This window comes from Cetorhinus maximus, chromosome 15 (assembly GCF_964194155.1).
Source record: "Cetorhinus maximus chromosome 15, sCetMax3.hap1.1, whole genome shotgun sequence".
Taxonomy (NCBI): domain Eukaryota; kingdom Metazoa; phylum Chordata; class Chondrichthyes; order Lamniformes; family Cetorhinidae; genus Cetorhinus; species Cetorhinus maximus.
Window position 1 is genome coordinate 79918559 of NC_135893.1, and position 17512 is coordinate 79936070.

General features: G+C 47.5%; 1 protein-coding gene across 1 annotated transcript in view; it reads right to left on the reverse strand.

Moving 5' to 3' along the window:
• Positions 1 to 17512, reverse strand: part of rgs11 (regulator of G protein signaling 11) — a 149901-nt gene that overhangs the window by 10056 nt on the left and 122333 nt on the right. The window contains exon 15 of the mRNA XM_078559289.1: positions 3773 to 3911. Within this exon, the coding sequence (XP_078415415.1) occupies positions 3773 to 3911 (139 nt within the window). The remainder of the gene's footprint in view (positions 1 to 3772; positions 3912 to 17512) is intronic.

Consider the following 17512-nt stretch of genomic DNA (forward strand, 5'->3'; position numbering starts at 1 on the left):
GGGCCTCCATTGCATCTCCATGACAGGAGCATTTTCACAGAGGGTATTGGTGCTGCCATAAGCCAGACTGGAGTCAAACGTTCACAGATGTAATGTGAGGATCTATGGGGTCACCTCACCTCATGTCGTCATCATCCTCCACAAATCTAGCAGCTATGAGGGCCTCCTGAGCGCACTTGTCTCATCCTCGTCATTGTTGCCTCTGAGGACCCCCTCACCCTCATCCCCCTTGGCGCCCTGGGAGTTGTTAGGCACCGGTCTGTGACAACTCGCTGTGGCTCCTGTGCAGCGTGTGTGGGAGCCCCAGTGCCCCTTCTTCCTGAGGTTGCTGCTCCTGTCTCTACGCAGCCAGGAGCCTCAGTCACTCTCTCCCCCATCATCTTCACGCTCTGTAGGCCATCTGGCATACAGCTGGTTCACCAGGCTCCGTGATCCTGATGTACTCCTCCTGCAGGATGAGCGAGGGAGACACGTGGTTAGCACGGGTGTTCTAAGAACCTGTCCTGGTTAAGTACGACAGCCCCTTAATGCATCCCGGAGAGTGCTGGCCACCACTTGGATGGCCAGAGATTAGTGCGCTACATGGCTGCCCTGTTAGCTTGAACCATGGGGGAGACTGGTCCAAACCGGGATGCTGTCGTTGCAAGGGGCTGTGAATGCCTCCAGCAGTGACTGCTCCACGGCCAGCTTTAGCGAGGAGATTGTACAACATGTGCAGTCACCCAACTGTTCTCCAGTCCACTAAAATGCACATGAATTTGGAGTCTGTGCTGGGGTGGGAAGGGGGGATGAAAAGCTCTGGAGCACTTGGTGACACTTTGAGGCCTCTGCATTGCTTGAGTGGGCAGATAAGCTAGAAATCCGAACCCAACCATATCAATGTGGCTGCACCTGATCTGTCTCAGTTGCAGAGCAATGGTCACTCTATACAGGTTTCCCTAATGCATGACCACTTCCCTTGCTCACCCTGCCCCCTACCCCGAATGCTTGTGCGCTATATTCAGCAGCAGGGCTGCCCTTGCCTGCACCCCCACCACCAGTCACCTCAGCAGCAGGGCTGCCCTTAAACCCGACGCCCCTGAAGCTTGAAGTCCAACAGGTGACCCTGGCGAGCGCTGCACAACGTTACTTTGCACTCACCTCCGAGTTCCCCTCAAAGTGCAGGCCGCCAAGTGCATGTCACCTATGTGCTGTTGTGAAACACGTTGGCACGCTTTCCCGCTGACGTGGGCGGGCGATCCAACGGGATGGGGACAGCTCCGGCGGGCTGGCCTGGTAATGATACACTGCTGTATTATAATGAGGTTCCTGATGTCTGATGGTGGGAAACGCAGCCCACCAACAATTGCAAACTGGTTTCCCACCATCATAAAACCGATCGCGCCATATTGTCCACTCACGCCCGACGCCAGCCGCACGGAAAATTCCGCCCATTATCTTACACGCAAGAGGTCAATTCCTTTAATGCTGTATTGATCTATGATTGGCAAAAGGCTACTTTTAGCTTGTTTGTGTCTTCAGGAGCCATCCTTGCATACTATTGTGCCCTTCAAATATATGCGTTTGGGAGGTGCCAGGACCTCACCCTTTCACCTGCATGATTCTATTCTCATGGTCAGAGGACAGCAGGAGATTCACAGATTAGGATTGGGTGAATGGAGGTGGATGGATGCCAGAGCAGGCAGGTTAGAAGGTCTGTCCCTGTTCACTTGGATGTTGGCCCAAGTTCTGTACTTGAATGTTAGGCATCTTCGCCCTTGCCCCTCCTCCCCACCCACCCACCCCCCTCCTTCCATATCCCCATATCCTTCCACGCCCCCACATCCCCCACTCCCAAAATACCCCCATCCCATCCATACCCCCCTGCACTCCCATACCCCCCATGGCCCCTCCAGGCCTTCAAAATACTGTACGATGGGAATGGGGGCGGGAATCCTGGAATCGGGTCCCAGATTCAACCAGAGTATTACTATTCATTCCCCTCAACCAACAATTATAGCAATATCAATATTCCTAATTAATCCTTTGCCTATTGTTCACCATAGGGCTTAGAATCTATCTCTCATTGCCGGCAATATGGATCGGAGTGGTCAATGGTCAGAAACCGAAGAACTAAGCCACATTCCTAATTTTATGATCGCTTTTATGTTAATTATTAATCCTTTACGCTGATGACAATTTCTAAATTTACTTTGTCGTTTCAACATTCTCCACAAGTATCTTGTGTTTAAAGCCCTTTACTCCCTATGGCAAAGGTTTATGTTTTTAGCAAATACGGAGTTAAAATTAGTTGCAGTAAACAAGTGGAATTAACCAGTTTTTACACAAAATTTACAATTCTTAGGGAAGAATTTTCCCCCCATCGGGCTGGGGGGGAGGAGTGCAGGAGCGGGTGTGGGTGGGCGAAAGGTGCACTCATCTCCTTGAGGCTAAGTGCTGCCTCAGGGAGATCGGCACCAAATTTAAAAATGGTGAAAGGGCAAAAATAAAAGTTCCCTGACATGTCTCCTCATGTGACACTGTCACATGTGTTGGGACATGTCCATCACTTTAAAGCATACATTTATTAAAATTTAAAAAACCCTCATGAAACCTCATCCCGTCCGTGGATGAGGTTTCATGCTTTTTCTGAAGCCCGCCAGGGCTCCCGGCCTGCCCACCAAACTTAAGGTTGGACGGGCAAGTCCCTTAAGTATCTCAGTTACTTTTTAAATGGCCTCAATTGGCCATTGACAGGTCGGCGGGCGCACAGCTGATTTGGCTGAGCTCCTGCTGACCTGAAAACTGAAATGAAGCGGAGTGACGTCAGGAGTTCCACCCAACGTCATCCTGCGTCATTTTACGCATCGGCGAGCGGGCCCTGCCCTAAAGATCCTGGCCCTAGTGTCCTGCTATTTTAACACTGTATTCTCTGAATGCGAGGATTTGTGAATAATTTCTTTGGTATTGAAAATACCACATTAAGGTTTTTTTATTTATTTAAAATAATGCTATTATAATGCTTCCTATCCAACAATGCAGGTAAGACCTCAGTTTAGTACAGCTAGATTGGTGATAATGTGGGTGGTGTTGTGTGGCTTCATTTTGTTAAAAATATATAGCAATAGTTGTCAAGTGCCTGATATGGGTGTCAAAATATGGGGAGGGGATGGCATAGTGGTATTGTCACTGGGCTAGTATTCCAGAGACCCAGGGTAATGCTTTGGGGACCTGGGTTCAAATCCCACCACAACAGGTGGTGAGATAAAAATCTGGAATTAAGGGTCAGATGATGACCACAAAGCCATTGCTGACTGTTGTAAAAACCCATCTGGTTCACTAATGCCCTTTAGGGAAGGAAATCTGCTGTCCTTGCCTGGTCTGGCCTACATGTGACTCCAGACCCACAGCAATGTTGACTCTTAAAGGCCCTGTGAACAAGGGTAATTAGAGCTGGGCAGTAACTGCTGGCCTCGCCAGAGATGCCCATGTGGATGAATAAAAAAATATGAAACATTTGTTAAGCAGCTTTGTGCTTTTGAAAATAATGGAAGCCCTTTTTATGTAATTTTCTTTCCCAAGCAACTTAACCGGACCCAGCCACATAAATACTGTGGCCATAAGAGCAGGTCAGAGGCTGGGAATTCTGCAGTGAGGAACATAGCTTCTGATTCCCCAAAGCCTTTCTACCATCTATGAGATACAAGGTAGGATGTAACACACACATATATATGTATGTATAATATATTATACATATCACAAAAGAACTCTGATATGTTATAAGTCCACTTACCTTTTTCATTAGCATATAAATATGCATTTGTGCATCTTCAAAGACATAGCGATGAGGAATTTGTAATCCATCGAGGGTCTTTTCCATTGTTTTACTGTCGATATTCACCCATTTGCTGGCTCCTGCTGCCAGAAACTGTCTGCAAGTAACACAAACCTTGTATAATTAACAATAAAGTCAAAAGGTCAACATTCTATTAGAGTCTGGAGCTAATTCTCATTAAGCCAGAGTTTTTTGAGAAAGCCTGTTCACTGTAATTTCGACAGCGGGATAAATATATTTGCCAGTAGGAGTCACTTGGTTTTTCTCACTGTAGTGTATCGAGGAGGGGAAAAACATTGGATCTTAGCAGTGCAAGTATCTAACTACCAGGCAGGCTGTGAAAAGGGGCACAGAGATACATGACACGAAGATTCCCAAATGCTGTGTAATCAGCAATTCTGAGCCAGTAAAATGTGACATTTTTACTTTACTGCTTCATTAACGCTTTGAATAAGTGAGACATTCCTTTTAGATCAAGACTGCTTCTACAGTGGTATGCCCATATGTCCAGTTGTACGTGGCCTTTATCTACTGAAACATTATGAACACTATTTGCCACACTAGATTCCTACCAAAGATGGCGAATACCACCCTTCACAGGTCCTCTTACAGTCCCAGAAATGATGTTTTCTTTCCTATTGCCCTTTGTTTCAGTGAAATCAATTGAGCACTAATAGAGCAAATCTATAACAGTGGTTCACAGTATGACTCCTTTAATTGACATGTGACTTTTAGGGGTAAAATTGTTTGGTCGTGATGTGGTGTAACCCCAGGGAGCCATTCCAGAGAATGATGGGACATAGGTTGTTTTCTAATTCTGCTGAGCTCCTGTTCTCAGTTGCTTCCTAGAACTCCCTCCCTAACAGTGCTGTGAGAATATCTACACCACACATTATGCACTGGGTCAAGAAGGTGGCTCACCACCACCTTCTCAAGAGCATTAAGGGATGGGCAATAAATGATGGCCCAGCCAACAAAGGCCACATCCCGAGAATGAATTAAAAAAATCACCGTGGAGAGTCACTGTAGGGGGGGGTCAAATGCCTTGCCCAAGAAGGAAGGCAAATGTAAGGAAGAAGGCCTCTGAACTGTTCTTAAAAAGTTCAAAGCAGTTTTGGTGAAGGATTGGAAATTGGTATCTTGGCTGCAGATGATGCAATGCTGAAAACACAGGGAAAAAATGGGAAAAACATGGGGAAGAATATTGGAAAAATAAATCATATTTCACAACATCAAATAACTCAATATATCACAGTCTTGGCATGTTCTTAGCCCCTTTAATAGAATTGACAGAATTTTATCTCAATACTTGCGGATGTCTCATGATAGTGTTCACAGCTAGTCTGCTCTAAGGATAATTGTAGTGATGTTAACCTTGCTGTTCCTTTGAGGCCGCTTTGAGGCTTAAGTACTGCTGTGGGAAATTGTTTGTAAATATGTTGAGATCAATAAATTGTAAATTATTGGTTCCTAGCTGAAGTTCTTAGGATAAAATGCCAGGCTTTGTTTCAAGAAGTTACACCAGATTAACGTGGTAACATCTGTATTAAAATAACTTTAGTAACTGGCAACAAAAATTCCCTGAAAGGGTGACATCTGAAATGTAATGATTGTGCATTAGACACAAGAGATGAGAAGACCTCAAGTTGCACTGTTCACGGTAGATCAGGGCATACGGTCTTTACAATGAAGGAAGCATTGGTCCATAAATAGATAAAACTGCAAATTGATCAGGGCGAGGCAATGATAACATTGTACTTGGGACCTTTCGAATGTAATGCCCAATGATTTATTTCCTTAATCAACGAAACTAGATAGTAAAATGATAGAGAAAGAAATAGAACGAACAATGGGGGGAGGAAATAGGGTGAATTAGTCAAATTAGAGATAGAAAGAGAAAGAAAAGGAGCGAGAGAATAAAGAGACAGAAAAATAAAAAAAATTAAGAACAACAAGCAGAAGAAGACACTGTAGCCCAGTTGTCTTTGGAATTGTTGTATTAGCCCTTGGGAAGTAATGAGTAAATAGCAATGTCGAAGTGCAAAATGTACAAACATTCTTGAGCCGTGTAGTTTTGGACCAGGGTGAGCATTAAGTATAGGAACAATGGAACTGCTTTCATAGGAACATAGGACTTGCTAGATAGTAAGAAAAGACCAAGGTGCATCTAGTTTGCCTTCCAGCACCCCGGTAGTGGCATGATACAACTAATAAGAGTGTGGTCAGCAAGACCAACATAAAACTACTGCCAAGATAGATTAGGAAAGAAACTTTAAAACCCAAATTGGGCGAAATCTTCCTTCGGGAGGCTAAGCCCAATGGTGGATGGGAAAGTCGCTGTGATTCCTGCTGGGTGGCTGAACACGCATGATCTTCCGCTTTTCAGCTCATTAATTATGTTTCAGTGAGGAGCTCGGCGAATCTCGCGGCAGGGTGGGCAGGAGGTCACCGGCCCCGCTGTTACCTCATGGGGTAATGGCACCATATTTAAACTGTACTCACACAGGCATTCACTCACTACAGACCAGATGCTGCAGATAAGACGTCCACTATGGCACCCAAAAGGGAGCAATCTTCGGCCCCATGTTTCAGCGAGGCTTCCTTGGGAATTCTCCTTCAGGCCGTCCAGGAAAGGCGGGAGTCCTTTTTCTGAAGGAAGGGAGCAGGAGAATACCCCCACACCCCCCCCAAAAGCACCTGACCGTGCCAGCCTAGGAGGAGGTCGCTGGGGAGGTAGTGTCCATGGGGCCCAAAAAAGGACCACCCTGCACTGCAGTAAATGGGTGAATGATCTGCTGTGGTCCGCCAGGGTAAGCGCAATGTCTACCCGCTTCAAACTCACATTCTCATAAGGGCATCAGGCAGTCTAAGGGTTAGAGTCCACAGGGGTGTCCCACATGCCCACCAGATGGGTCATCATCACTGAATGTGTGCCAACCACTTTAAGCTCACCATCTCAAATAAGTTGCTGAACAAATGGCTTCTTAATCACTTACTGGGGAGGGATCAGCAGATACAATAGGCATGCGTGCTTCAGCACTGCTCAGTCAATCACAGTCAATTCTTCCGTCTTTCTGCAGGACAAGGCTGCCCACAACAAGAGAGAGCATGCCAAGACCGGAGGTGGCACCCTGAGATCCGAACCCTCTCAAGCTTTGAGGAACCGGCCACAAAGCTCACAGGAGAGGAGATCATTCCTGCGCAGAAGGTGAGATCAGCCTCTCCCAACAACAAGCCAGTGAGGATGCATCCAGTATACATTGACAAGATGCAGGCAATGACTGTGAGTGATCTTTAATATATGTGCCTACTCAATCAGTATTTCTCTCTTTTCTCTATTCCAGGTACCAGCAAGAAAAAGAGGGCGTCGTCCTCCGGCTGACAGAGCTCCAGCCCCCAGGCCACAACTGAGGAGGAACCCTGAGGATCCCCAGAGGATGCACTGTCATGGCATTCACCTGCACCCTCCACCCGCACAGATACACGCACCTCCGTGGAACCTAGTTCTAGAGTACACTCGGGTTCACTATCTGGTGATCACCTCACAAACACGTGTCCGCAGCTGGCGGAGGCAGTGACAGCCCAGGTCTCCGACACTCGGAGGATGGCTGGAGACCAGGCCCCTGCTGAGTCTGAGGACAAGCCTCTAGACAAGGCCCTAACAGACATTTTGGAGATGCAACCAGGCAGAGGAACATCAGGCAGAGCTGTCAGAGGCTGTCCGCAGGCTGGGCCCAAAGGATGGAGGAGTCCATCCACATTCTGTCTGATGTTGTGGTTCTGGCATGCGAGCACATCGAAGTCTCCATGAGAAGGGCGGCGGCTGCCTTGGAGACCCAGGTCCAGCAGTTTCTGCTGGATTTGGGCTTGGACCTGCACACCATCGCTATAGCCATGAGTGCATTTCAGCAGCGGCCAGTTGAGAGAGGGACAGGGCACCTCTCGCCGCACTCGAGCGCCCAAAGGGAGGAAGAACACTAGTCAGACACCACGGGGGCATCCACCCAGGATACTCCAAGGGTGCCCTGCCGCTCCAACTCCCCTCCGCCAGTAACTCCATCAACTCCAGCAGGTAAGGCCGAGGAGAATGCACCTGCACCTAAGCAAGAGACCCTTTGCAGGCCGGGGCCCTCAAGGCCTCGGGCCACCAGTGGACGCTCGCTGCAGTCATCTCAGACAACAAGGCATTACAACCAGCAGGCTGCCTCCACATCAGCTGCGAATGCTGGGGCTGCACCTAGGGGTAGTGGTAGGGTTAGAAAGATTAAAAAATATTGAATGTGCACTGATGGCATAGGTGTTAACTCATTGGGCAGAATTTTTCCGTCCTGCAGCAGGCACGTGCCCATGTGCGGGAATGGGAGGGAAATAGTGCGCGATGACATCGGGCAAGAGTCCTGCGGGCGGGCGAATAGGCCAGGCGGCCTTTGCATTTTTAACGAGACCTCATCCACGGGCGGGATGAGGTTTCCAACACTTACCAAAGAAAAAACAATAAAAAATTTTTCACATTTTAAAAAAATGTCCCTCTTCATGTGACTGAGTCACGTGTGAGGTCACGTTTATCTCATATGTAAAAAGTTTATTTTTCATTTTAAAACCCATCAGCTCCCGGAAGCAGCTCTGTGCCCCCCCCCCGCAGTGTGTGCTCCCCCACGCATGTGCAGACTTCAGCGCTCGCGCTCCTCCCCCCCCCCCCCCCCCCCCCCACCCCCCACCGTGGCAGCGCTGAGGCTCTTAGCGCGTCTTTCAGGCTGGCTGGCTGTTAATTGGCCGCAGACAGCAATTGGTCTCTCAGGAGTTCCCGGGCCAGCCCGCCCAATGAGGGGAAAATCCTCCCCCTTGTGTATACCTTTCACTTATGTAAATTTATGCTGAATCTATCCTTCTTCAAATCTCATGGATTCCAGTTCTATTCAATTGGCTTCAATGTTCTGCGCTCATTTAAGGATCCAAAATGTAGCCCCCACCCCACCCCAATGAAATCCCATCTGGATCTTCAGTTGTATAAATTCTCACACATTCCCACCACAGTGAGTCGTCTATAATTTCACATCCACAACATCAGGCAGTGCACATCATTTATGCCACCGATGCCTGGTTAATGCACTGTCTATCAGCCTATTACCTCAGACCATGCTTTGACCTCGGGAGAAGTGCTCCTCGAGGATATTGATTTAGCTGCTGCTGTTGCACTGATGTCTGTTGTATGTGGGTGGCACGAGTAGTCATCACAACTCATGTTATATAAGTATGTCCAATGTGTCATTTAGAATGGCCTTTATTTTATGAGAAGCAGTTTATGAAAAATGTACTTTAAAACTTCAAAGCCCATGGACTTCCATGCCTCTCTGCAGGAAGATATAGAGCCTGCGTTTAAGGCTGAATGGCATTCCTTGGTGATTTCTTACTCTCTGCATGCATAATGCTAAACTGGGCACGTCAGGATCCAACGTGTACCTCAGACATGACTGCAAGAGGGGTGAGTGTGTGATGTAAGAGGTGTGAGTTCATCTTGAGGATGCTGTTTCCTTACTTCCCACGATCTTTATTTGGACTTGCACAGCTGCTTAGCGAGGCTTTAAGTGGTCCTTGATTAAAGGCACAGCACTCAACCCAATGTGGAATTCATTGCATGACAGGGCTCTCATTGACTTAGGATGTATATACAAGAATGGTCTCGTGAGCTGTACCATGTGGAGAACTGTGATATTCTCAAAGAGATGCATATATAATTCTCCAATGGCCTCAGCAGGGTCCATGAAGGAAAGAATTGGTCACTGGCTGTTGTGTCAATAATGACTGCTCAAGATGTCACCCTAATGCAAAGGTCATCTAGGATAGAGACTTATCAGGCTTCCGATGATTGCAGGGTCCCGAGCGGTTGCACTTCAGCAAACCATTGTCCTGGTGAGACACCCTCTGTGAGGAGAAATCAGCACACCTCAAGACTTAACTGCATGATCTAGATGTTAATAATTGCTGCTAAATCATGTGTGAATGACAATTGGGGGGCAGTAGCAAGATGATGCCTCAACATTCTGCATTGTTGAGGGCTGGCGACAGGACAAATGGTGCTCTCATGATGCTGCTCCCTGTTGAAGTGCCCTTGCGGTTATGCCTGAAAGACTGATGTGTGTGGTCAGGCCGCCTCATTCAGCAGGTGTCAGACCGAATTGAGTGCATCCCTGTGTAACTTGGAATTGCAGCCGCTTCTAAGCTGCCATGCACACTGACTTGGTGAGGCCATGGGTGAAAGGGCTAAGCTATGTGGAGGTGCTTGAGAATGTGTGAGAAGGGAATGCTTTCAGGTTCCACAGCAGCCATATGTTGCCATGGCTTATTCAGCCGCGGTTTAATCCATTCCAAGGATGATCCCGTCAGTAGGGCATACGGTGAGTACTGATATTTCAATAATCGTTGTGAGAGCACTGAGCTTTTGAGATATTTTCCTCCTGAGATTGAAGGTGATGGGGCGTTCCAGTCGGCAAAGGCTAAAGAAACAAATGGTTGTGAGAATTTGTCAGCACTTCACTCCCCCAGATTCTTGTAGCTATCAGGTTGTTACAGGCACGTCTGCCATGTCATTCCCATGCGATAGCCTCTTCTTGTGACTTGTCTACATCTTCACCTTCTTCAGACCCATCACTTAAATGTCCTCCTTTTCCAAGGAGACATCTTGCCCCTTTATTTCTCCCTCAGGCAACACATTACCCCATTTGCAGGGCAAGGTTGTGCAGGGTGCAGCAAACAACAATGATGAGGGACACTGAGGTGAGTATTGGAGAGCCCCACCTTACCGGTCCAAACATTGGACTTGCATCTTCAGGAGTCCAATCATTATCTCTATCAAGAACCTTAAGGTGGAATGTGCAGCGTCGTATCTCTCTTCAGCAGCACTATGTGGATGGCTAATGGCCGTCATGAGCCATGTTTTCTGGGGGAACCCCTTGGCCCCAAGGAGCCAGCCCTGTAAGCGCAGAGGTCCCTCAAATATCTGTGGCACCTGCGAATGTGTCAAGTCGTGAGAGCTCCCTGGGTACCTAGCACAAACATCCAGGGTTTGCTTTCTGTGATCACAAATTAGCTGGGTGTCCAGAGAGTGAAATCCTTTTTGATTGATGAATCTCATTGGTTGCTGTCAGGGAGCTCTCAAGGCCACATATGTGCAGTCGATGGAACCGTGTGCTTGTGGGAAACCTGAGATCGCTGTAAATCCAACAGCTCTGGCAGCCTGGCTTGTGTCATCCATGCAGAACTGGATGTAATGGTGAGCTTTATTAAAAAGGGGATCTGTCACTTCCCTTATGTATTTGTGCGTCACTGATTGGGAGGTACTGCAAAGGTCCCCAGTGGACCCCTGAAAGGACCCAATGGCAAAAATGTTCAGTGCAGTCGTCGCCTTCAAAGCCACCAACATGGGATGCTCTTCAAGTCTTTATGGCATTAGTTCTCCATGGAGAAGGTGGCAAGTGTGAGTTACCACATCCTGGCAGTATTGTCTTTTACTCATCTGCATATATTAGCAGCGTCTTCTATATGCCCTTAGTCATGCCACAGGTCTTCATTGATTTTGCCCCTCTTTGGAAGCATCTGGAACTTCTTGGGGACCTGTTCCCTCTTGCTGCTCAAGCCATGCTCCTCCTGGACCTGTGCCAATTGGTGATGGGCCCTTCTTCTCCTCATTCAAGTTACAGCTAGCAACAAGGCAGCGTTGCCTGCAGCCTGCATTCTCCACTCCTCCTTGTATCTGTGAATGAATAATTTTGAGATATCATTACACCTTCCCCTTGAATGCTATTCCTCCATCTCCAAGCCAGGAAGCCAGTGTGAAGCCCTTGGCCTGCCTTCAGTCTAGATATGGCATCCTCAGGCCACTCCTTGCAGGTGAAGCACATGCTGGAGGTCAACTGGTGGCTGAGCATCCCCCTCGACATGACTGCGCACTCAGAAAGAAGCTGAATACACCCATGTGCTATATCCCTCAGTCAGGCTATTGTCAGCTTGCTTCCATTAGCTTAGACACTAGCCTAACCTTGCACTAATGTCATGACTGTAAACATTGTGCCCTGTACACCATGACCGTTAAAATGAAAATGTTGAGGCTTGTAGTGTGCATGTAGCTTCTGTCCAGCAGCTGTGGCCCTTCATTGTTTGACCCTCCTTCCCTTTTTACATACCTCTGTCAGGAACAGATGGCCAATCAAATCAACTCTAATTTAGCTCCAAAACGTTATAGATTCTCTCATGAATGCGCACCATTAGCAAAGGAGCAATGCTCCTTCAATAGGCATTTGACCCTTGAAACCAGTGCTCAGCTGAGCCTTGTTCTCCATGTCTTGAGCAGATAATTAATGGGGTGTCCCTTCAATCAGCCCAAAATAGTTGTAAACTCCTCCCACACACCTGAAGACCTCTCCCATATCGTTTTCTCAAGCTTGTTTTTCAAACTGTGTCATTACTACCTAACGGTGAAGATGGCGCTCCTAACCTTTGTGAACGCAACCAACACCTCCCAACCTCCCCCCGTCACCCACCAAGTTCCTTCTATCCTCCTCCACAGTCACTGTCTTCTAATTACCATTCCTCCTGTTCTGATCCAGCCTCCCCCATTACCTTTCACCATGTCACTGTTCACGTGATTATTCCTGTTCTCCCCTCTGATCCCCTCAATGTTGATGTCCCATGCCCTTTGTTGATCTGACCCATCCCTTTCTTGAGACCCACCCCATGAGACCATCCAATACACCCCCATGAGATAACAATTGCCGACTTACCGAATCCAGATACCTCCCCTGAATATAACTTTGCCCTCTGCTTCCCAATACCATGCCTCAAACCCCCAGGACTAAATGCCTTAGTTGACTGACCATGTCCGACACATCATTCTGCACACAACTAACAGCCCAGAGAGGCCTTCTCCCACTCAAAATCAGGACCAAGACATGTGTGCCATGCATAGCCCTCTAACATGGTCTTCACATTATGGCTGCATTCACATGACAGCCTCTTAAACATTCCCCTGAGAGTGTGGCCTCATTCCCAGGACAGTATCTTAAACATGTCCCCAACAATGTGGCTTCATTCCCAGGACTGTGTCATAAATATGCCCCCGGACAGCCTTTCACCCTTCCCCTCTGGCCTGCCTCCATCTCACCCTTCCTCTGGTCTTTCCTGTCCCCCACCCCAGCAAGCCCTGTCTCCACCTCACCCTACCCCTCTGGTCCTGCCCTCTGCCTCTCCTGAAGTCCTGCCTCTGTCTCACCCCTCCCCGCTGGTTATGCCTCCCGTGCCCAGCCTTGGCGCAGCTTGTGCTACAGGTACCCGATATATTTCAATGATGGGAAACTGATTTTTTTCATTCATGCCAAATTACTTGGCACCGCCCACTGTGATTCCCGCTGCTGGCGGGAACAGGAGATTCTGCCCATTGAAACAAAAGGAAATCTGCATTTATATAGCGCTTTTCACAACCGCCAGATGTCTCAAAGTGTCGTCACTGTTGTAATGCAGAGAATGTGGCAGCCAATTTGCAAACTCCCACAAACAGCAACGTGATAATGACCAGATAATCTGGTTTTGTGATGTTGACTGAGGGATAAATATTGGTCAGGACACCAGGGATAACTCCTCCGCTCTTCTTCGAATAGTGCCATGGGATCTATTACATCCACCTGATCAGGCAGGTGGGGCCTCAGCTTAACAAATGATCCGAAGCACAGCAACTACAACAGTGAAGCACTCCCTCAGCACTGCACTGGACTGTCAACCTGGATTTTGTGCTCAAGCCTGGAGTGGGACTTGAACCTAGAGGCTCAGCAATGAGTGTGTTACCAACTGAGCCACAGCTTACTCAATCATTGCTCCCTTTCTAGTCATCCAATACTGAGTTGTATGCCAAGACCATAAATCGCATTGTTAACAGGATTCTTACAACATTACTAAATACCAATGGCATAAAGGGATATGGGGCTAGAGTGGAAAAATGGATTGAAGTGGATGGTTAGCCATGAGGCTGGGAAGGCGGTGCCATAGTGCTATTTTCACTGTACTAGTATTCCACAGACCCACGGTAATGCTCTGGGGACCTGGGTTCGAAACCCAACACGACAGATGGTGAAATTTGAAGTCAATAAAAATCTGGAATGGAAAGTCTGCTGCTGACCACGAAACCATTGCCGATTTTTGTAAAAATCCACCTGATTCACTAATATCCTTTAGGGAAGAAAATCTGCTGCCCTTACCTGGTCTGGCCTACGTGTGACTCCAGACCCACAGCAATGTGACTTAATTAGGGACGGGCAATGAATGCTGGCCTAGCCAGCGATACCCACATCTCAGGAACGAATAAAAAGAATGATTGTGTTGAATGGTGGAGCAGGCTCGATGGGCTGAATGGTCTACTCCTGCTTCTATGTCCCTATTAATTACAAGCCCTAAGTGGCTGCAATGAGGTTAATTTGCATTAGTGGCGTAGATCCAGCCATTCCTTGACATGCAATTTATTCAATGAGAGGATCACGACAAAAACAGACTGTAACAAATGCTAGTGCCTTTTCGTGGCGCCTTTGATGCACACCCAGCAGTTACAGCATTGTTACAAGATCACCAAGTTCATACAATTTGCCGAGATTCAAATTTTGTCTGGACATTACTGCAAGAATTGGACTGTCTCTGCCCCGCCAGCTTGTGACCCAAATATTTAGATTTCTACTCCTCAGACCACAGTACCGCACAGTTTGCCAGCTGCTTGACCTTTTAAAAATATCAAAGCACCAGTCCTTCTTCACCTTGCTTTAATCTACACTACATTGCCAGCAGCGACTTTCTGGGATTGCTTCACGAATTTACAATATAAATGAGGTTTTCTGGCAGGCGATGCCATAGTGCTATTGTCGCTACCCAATTGGAAAGCCTCAAACGGCTGGTGGCAGTTACAAAACATGGAACAAACTCCACTGAAAGTCTGGAATGTAATTAATGTTATTGCAAATTCTGCGTCCAGCTCAGGAATCTGTTCCACATATTCCAGAATATTTGCGTAAGTAAAATCAGGATGATCTCTCTCGTTTTCAGTCAGTGGGCTTCCTGGGATCTGCTGGGCCGCCTGTGGCACTCGGTTAATGCCTATTCGCTTCTATTGGCAGGTCCTGGTTCTAGTGCAGTGTTCCCCAAACTTTCTCCTGTTGTGACACTATTTTAAAACTTTACACTTGGTGCGACCCCAGAGTGAAAATTGTGGGGTGCTGGGGAAAGACCTGTTGACTGGGGTTGGGGAGGAGAGGGGGGTGGGGTGAGTAGCTGATTGGGGTGGGGAGAGGGTGGTTGGGGAGTTTGAGCATTGCAAGTACAGGCATACAAAGATAACATCAGGCCTACCATTTCTCAGGCTTTGCTGCTGTCAGCTATCGGGCCTCACAGCTCATTTCATTCGGCCACGCTCACCACAAAAGCATCATGCACATTTAAACGGGCTGTCGCTCCACAGTCGCTATTGCTATCTCAGAGCTCGCGGCCCCAGAAACTCGGCCTGAGACCCCACTTGGGGTTGCCACCCACAGTTTGGGAACCCCTGTTCTAGTGTGTCACAGAGTCATATTGTACCTTGTGGCCCCAACAGCGACAAATGCTGAGACCTTCGCCGCTATTGAGAGCTGCAATGGAACCGCAAATTCCAGAGAGCCCACTTATATTCAAACCTGGAACTTGTGGTGTGATTTTTTTGGGCTCTGGGGAAGCCCAGGACCCGTCAGCTTGTAAACTTAGCCTAATTTGAGGTGGATTTATTGAGGGCTGCTCCTAGCAGGTATACAGCCTGCACCCCCGGCTCTGCTCACCCACCCCATCTCCCCCTCCCTTCCACCAGCTACCTTGGCTCTGCTCACCCTCACCCCAGAGGCCAGCAAAAATCGAAAGAGTGAAAAATGTGAGAAAAATATGTGACAAATTCAAATTCAAAACTGTGAGAAAAATGTTGAAAAATTCTAAGAGTGAACAAGGTCATAAAAACGCATCACAAATTTAAAGCGCCTGGGGCCAAGTTTTTTGGGTCTCTGGAAACTCATCAGCTGTGTAGCCATGAGGACAGTCTTGCGGAGAAGGCAAGTGCCTACACAGTGCTCCTTATGGGCCAGGAGGAGCAGGTGGGCTTCCTAATGACAATGTCCCTTCCCTCAGCTCCTCATCATCAGATGTCACTTCCCTCGTTAATAGAATCCAAGCTAGTTGTTGAAGCTGAAACCAAGACACAGAGCTTTTCTTTGTTGAGAGAGTTTATTGACTTGTTCAGTCTCACAGCTCTCCTACCACACAACCCAATCCCCTATTTATACGTGCTCAAAAGTGAATGGGGGAAGGACACATTTCATACATGCGCAGTTCACAGAGGCAGTGCCACATTTAAATATTCAGCTCTCTTCACTCAGAAGCAATGTTTGTCACCGAGATTTCTGAAATATGACTCATGGGGTCTATTGATCTATTTATCAATTTGTGGACTTGATCCAAACCTACCAGAGTTCTTTGGAGAGGTCAGGTACCCTTTTGGAGAGGTTAGGTAGCCTTTTTAGATCTTTAAGAATTGACATATGTGCAAAATAGGTGGATGTGGTCTGTGGAACTGTCAAGCTGTCAAGTTATTTAAATCCCCTGCCCTTTAAATTTTGAAAAAAAACAGCCTGCTGTGTCTCTCAGTTAAAAAAAAAATCAGTCATTGCAATTTCAATAACTGTTTGTTGACATAAGCCTGAGGGCTGGCATTAGAGTATTAGTGCTGTTTGACTGCTTAAATCCATGATTATCACAGTGGGGTCCTGTAAATTCATAGTTTGATTGATAGCTCCTAATGGTTATACATGGGTTATCTGGCTTTGATGTGGCGTCATGAATGCAAACGTTTGTTTTTTTATTTAAGGGATTAAGTGCTTGAAGAGATTTAAATGCATTGAATGGGCTTTTATACACGAGAGTTCTTTTATATAGAGTGAAGTCTGTGTTGGATACTTAGAACTTCATTTTATTTCATCTCAGCATGGTTCCTGAAATCTGCCCATGGTAGATACTGGGTGAGTTCACATAAAGAGTTTAACTGCAAAGGGTGGTGGATGGGGCATTGGTTGACTTAAGTTGGCATAGGGGCTATAATGGGCCAAGTGGATGAGTGGGGATGGTCATGGGTTGGCATGAGTTTGCACTAAGTTAGCATAGGAGCTATAAGCGGCCATGGGGGTGGGTAGGGGGGCATAGGTTGGCATGGTGGGTATGAAGGACCATGGCGGGTGGGTAGGGGGATATAGGTTGGCGTGGAGGATGATGGGGTGGGTAGAGTGGCATAGAGGGAATGAGGGGCCTTAGGGTGGGTGGACAGGCATAGGTTGGCATGGATGGAGCATGGAGACTGTTTGCGAGATGAGGGCTAGAGAGCTGTTTTTTGTTTTACTGTTTTTATCATAACTGGGATGAAGTCCCAGATTACTGAGGTGGGCCTTTTAAACAGCCTGCCTCGGCACTCAGCAGCCCCTGTAGCTGCTTCCACACTGTTTCTGGGGGCGGTGGACCTGACTCCAATTCGCACCCGTGCCCCTAGAATGAAAATCCGGCAGTTCTGGGCAGTTTCTCCCGAGTCAGGTTCATGGAGTCAGGAAATTTCCTAACTCTGCGCACCCAACTTAGGAGCAAAAATTCAGGCCTATATTTGCT